The 3,868-nt window shown below is 44.8% G+C and overlaps 1 protein-coding gene across 1 annotated transcript in view; it reads right to left on the bottom strand.

Moving 5' to 3' along the window:
- Positions 1–3,638, bottom strand: part of LOC103809632 (unconventional myosin-IXa-like) — a gene marked incomplete at its 3' end in the record, with an annotated part of 101,096 nt that extends 97,458 nt beyond the window's left edge. Inside the window, exon 1 of the mRNA XM_009082488.1 lies at positions 2,796–3,638. Coding sequence (XP_009080736.1) covers positions 2,796–3,638 — 843 coding nt within the window. The remainder of the gene's footprint in view (positions 1–2,795) is intronic.
- Positions 3,639–3,868: the final 230 nt, after the last annotated feature.

The following is a 3,868-nucleotide window of genomic DNA, read 5'->3' as shown; positions in this document are numbered from 1 at the left end:
AGAGGTTAACAGGTCTGAGTAAGATCTTAGTTGCTCCATCCCTACATCAGGAAGTCGCAGCATGAAGAGCTTCGTTGCTGCATCCTGAAAGACAAGCCTGAGCTGAATATAATCTGATTTTAGACAGGCAGAGGGAAAACAAGGGGGTTGAAGGAGGTGTCTGGAGGAAAGGAGAAGGCTGAAAGAGGGGAAAAAAATAATCAAAACTTCCAGAGAAGTGAAAAATTCATTTCAACCACAAATCAAAAGGTCAAACATGCAAACGGTGCCAGGGTAACACAACCTGCCACAACAGCTGTGCCACATACATCCCTTTCTCAGGAAGTTTTAGGAAGGAAAGGAAAAGCAGAAGTATGCCCACTTTATCTTTCAGTCTGCATGGTTTGGACTGGCACTGGCAGAAGAGAAGAAATTCTGGATTACCCTCACTTTCTCCAAGTGACCTGGAAGCAGCAGAAGCACAACAGCAGCCGTCCAGCTGCTGGAGCGAAGGAATGCAAACTGCTGTGCCAACAGCAAAAAAATAACAGATATGATTCAGATTTCTTTTTTTTTTTTCCTTAAAAACAGCTGTGGATCTTGCGAAAGCAACAAGGCTTAGTGCATCCCTGCCCTGTACCTAATCCCAACACACGCAACTGGCCAGGCTAGATGGGCTCTCAGTGACCTTGTCTAGTGGAAAGGGAACCAAGAAGGGAAACCACAAAAGTGCTTTTTAAAGGAAAAGAAGCTTAAAACTTAGGAAGAAATTGTTCCCTGTGAGGGTACTGAGGCACTGGCACAGGTTGTCCAGAGAAGCTGTGGCTGCTCCAATCCCTGAATGTGTTCGAGGCCAGGTTGGACAGGGCTCAGAGCAATCTGGTCTAGTGGAAGGAGTCCCTGCCCATGGCAGGGGGTGGAATGAGATGAGATTCAAGGTCCCTTCCAACCCAAACCAGTCTGTGAACAGTCCTTAGGAGGAAGTATGAGACTGTCACCAAAGCATCATAACCAATACACCATTTGTGCTGCTGCTCTCTATCCAAGAGCCAAGCAAGTGGACTACCTACTTGTGAAAAAGGTAGAATTGAAAGGAAAAAAAAAAAAAAAGTCCTAAAACTTCATTCTACCTTCTCTTTCATGGAGAACTCTGTCTTCTCCACTTCTGGAGATCTAACCTAGATAGAGATGTTCTCTGGCACTGCTTAAAGGAACTACAAAAGGACCTTGGTCCAACAAGATACATTAAAGAACATACAAAAACCCAAACAGCATGGAAATAAATAACAGGATTTCAGGTGGAACAACAGGATTGCAGGTGGCATGCAATAGTTTTCATAACTGTTTTCTTAAATTAATGTGGTCACCTGCTTGGGTCACTGCAGTAACCACCATTAATTACAGACCAGAGTTTGGCTTGGTATTTCATCATCGACTCCAGAAAGAAACAACTCCATAATCCCTCAGACTAAACAGGAGAAACACTGATGAGTGAGAACAGGGAGCCTGCTTGCCTGTGTGCTTCAAAAGAACTAACACACAGCCAGCTTCATGCTGACTGTCCCACATGAAAAGCCTTTTTCATTTCTTTAACCTTCAGTGTGTCACGCAGCTTTGCTGCTTTCCAGGGCAAAGCCCATCCCAAATGACTCCAACCACTTGCTAACTCCAGACTAAATTAGCTCAGCCCATTCTACCCAATGTGAAAACAGAAACAAAAACCTGTAGGCTTTGCACAATGAAGCTATTTGCTTATCCTTAGCTGACACATCCACAAGCACTAGCCCTTCCTATGACTCCCAGTCTTCTGCTGGTAGTTGAAGTAGACCTGAGTGCTCAGACTCCATAATGGAATATAGACACAGGGAGTAGACAGCTTTGTCTACAACAAAAAAACCCCATTTTAAAATAGAAAACAGACGCCCAAAAAGTAGACAGCTTTGTCTACAACAAAAAAAACCCATTTTAAAATAGAAAACAGATGCCCAAAATTCCATGAGTTTTATTATATATTAGTCTTTTAGCCACTTTTTATTTTAAGAGAAGAGAACACAGCCATCAAACCACCTCTGCACTGCAGTTCCCAAGGACAACGGCACGGCCGAAGCTGATGCTCACGTCACCCATGAGCTGATGAGCTTTATCCAAGCAAAGTCTAACAAGCAAAGCTGGGAATTCCAGGGAAAACCATCTCAAAGAGTTAAGGGGCAACCTCAAGGCAAATCAGTGAATGAATGCTTGTATCCCTCTCCAGAGTTCCATATCTGCAAAGCTCATGGTGCAGTTCATCTCATCTCCCTCCCCATGCCAGAAAAGTCCTCATACAGTAACCAGTCACAGCAGCCAAGTCAAGCACTAATGATTAGAAAACACAATTTTGACCACAAAAGTTGCCTTTGATCTCTTCCCCACCTCAAAAAAATTGAATGCAGAGAAACTGCATAAATACAATGTTATCAATACGCTGCATGCAATGAATTCTCTTTTCAGTTATTATAAGAATGGCTACCCATAATTCTCATTTCTATCTTCACACTGAGAAATCAGAGACATTACAGCATTGAGAAACACTTGAGTGAAAACAAACCATTAATAAATCTGGCAGAAAGCCATCTGCTGTCCTTTTATTTTTCTTCTTTTTCTTTTTTTTTTGGAAGCAGGTAGGATTCCATAGGCAGAAACACAACCTCCTCTCACTGCTAATACTGTTGTTACTATGAGCTAATCCCAGGTAGTGTCATAATAAACCCTCAACTACTTAGGTTTAGGGTTTTTTTCACCGTCGAAAAGTTTCCACACTATCGTTTTCATCTTACCTCAAGCACTGGTCCAGCTCCAAGAATAATCTGTTCTACTCCACTGGCAAATCCCTTCTGGCTGAGAGCGGTGAGGTGATGAATCAGAAAGTTGGTGCTCTGTGTCTTTCCCGAGCCGCTCTCTCCTGAAATCACAATGCACTGGTTCTTCTTCCGCTGAAGCATTGCGTGGTAAGCCACGTCTGCCACAGCGTAAATATGGGGCTCCAGCTTCCCCAGCTGATGGTTATCATACATCTTGACATACTTGGGGTTATAAATAGGGAGAAACTTGAAGGGATTAATAACGATGAGGATGCTGCCGACATAGGTGTAGATTTTTTCCTGCTTGAAGCGGTTTCGGAGGTTTTCCAGGAGTGTTTTCTCGTTCAAATCTGGCAGCCCACATAAGTCATCGTAGTCCTTCTGCTGCGGCTGGGGGAGGAAGCCACGCTCCACCATCCTGCGCCGCTCCTCCGTCACCCGCAGCCAGGACTGGAGGCTCCCGTAGTGAATGGAGCCGTCCAGGTTCTTCTCCCGCAGGAGGAAGCGATAATCCTCGCCGCTGATGCGATTCTCCAGCGCCATGCGAGGCCACAGCATCATGCGCTGGACAGGGCAGTCCGTAGGGTTGAGGATCCATTCCTCCCCACCAAACTCCTTCACTTCGGCCAGGACGTAACATTTTGTTTTCTCCAGCTGTAGTTTGTTAATGAGTGACTCAATCACCTCAGCAGCCGTGGAGGTTTTCCTGGCAGTGATGGGGCAGTAGATAGTCCCTTCTGCGATGCTCCCGGGGTATATGTGCAGTGTGTACTCGCTATCCTCAAAGCGTCGTCTTCCTCCAACATCATTTACACTCATATTGGATCCTTTCCCATCAGTACCTGCACTGCATAGTCAGGACCATCCAATATCTTGTCAGGTCATCATGTCAGCAATGCTGAAAAAAAAAGCAGAACAAAAACCAGGTTAGGTGTTATCTTGGCAGGGATTCGTGAAAAGCACTTGATGTGTGCCATGAGATGCAATGAGGCAACTCAAGTGATGATTCCCATCACCTCAAAGAAACCAAATTAGGATTCCCAACCGAC

This window comes from Acanthisitta chloris, unplaced genomic scaffold (genome assembly GCF_000695815.1).
Source record: "Acanthisitta chloris isolate BGI_N310 unplaced genomic scaffold, ASM69581v1 scaffold6859, whole genome shotgun sequence".
NCBI classification, from domain to species: Eukaryota; Metazoa; Chordata; class Aves; order Passeriformes; family Acanthisittidae; genus Acanthisitta; species Acanthisitta chloris.
Note: the sequence above shows the minus strand (reverse complement) of the source record. Positions and strands in the feature narration are given on the sequence as shown.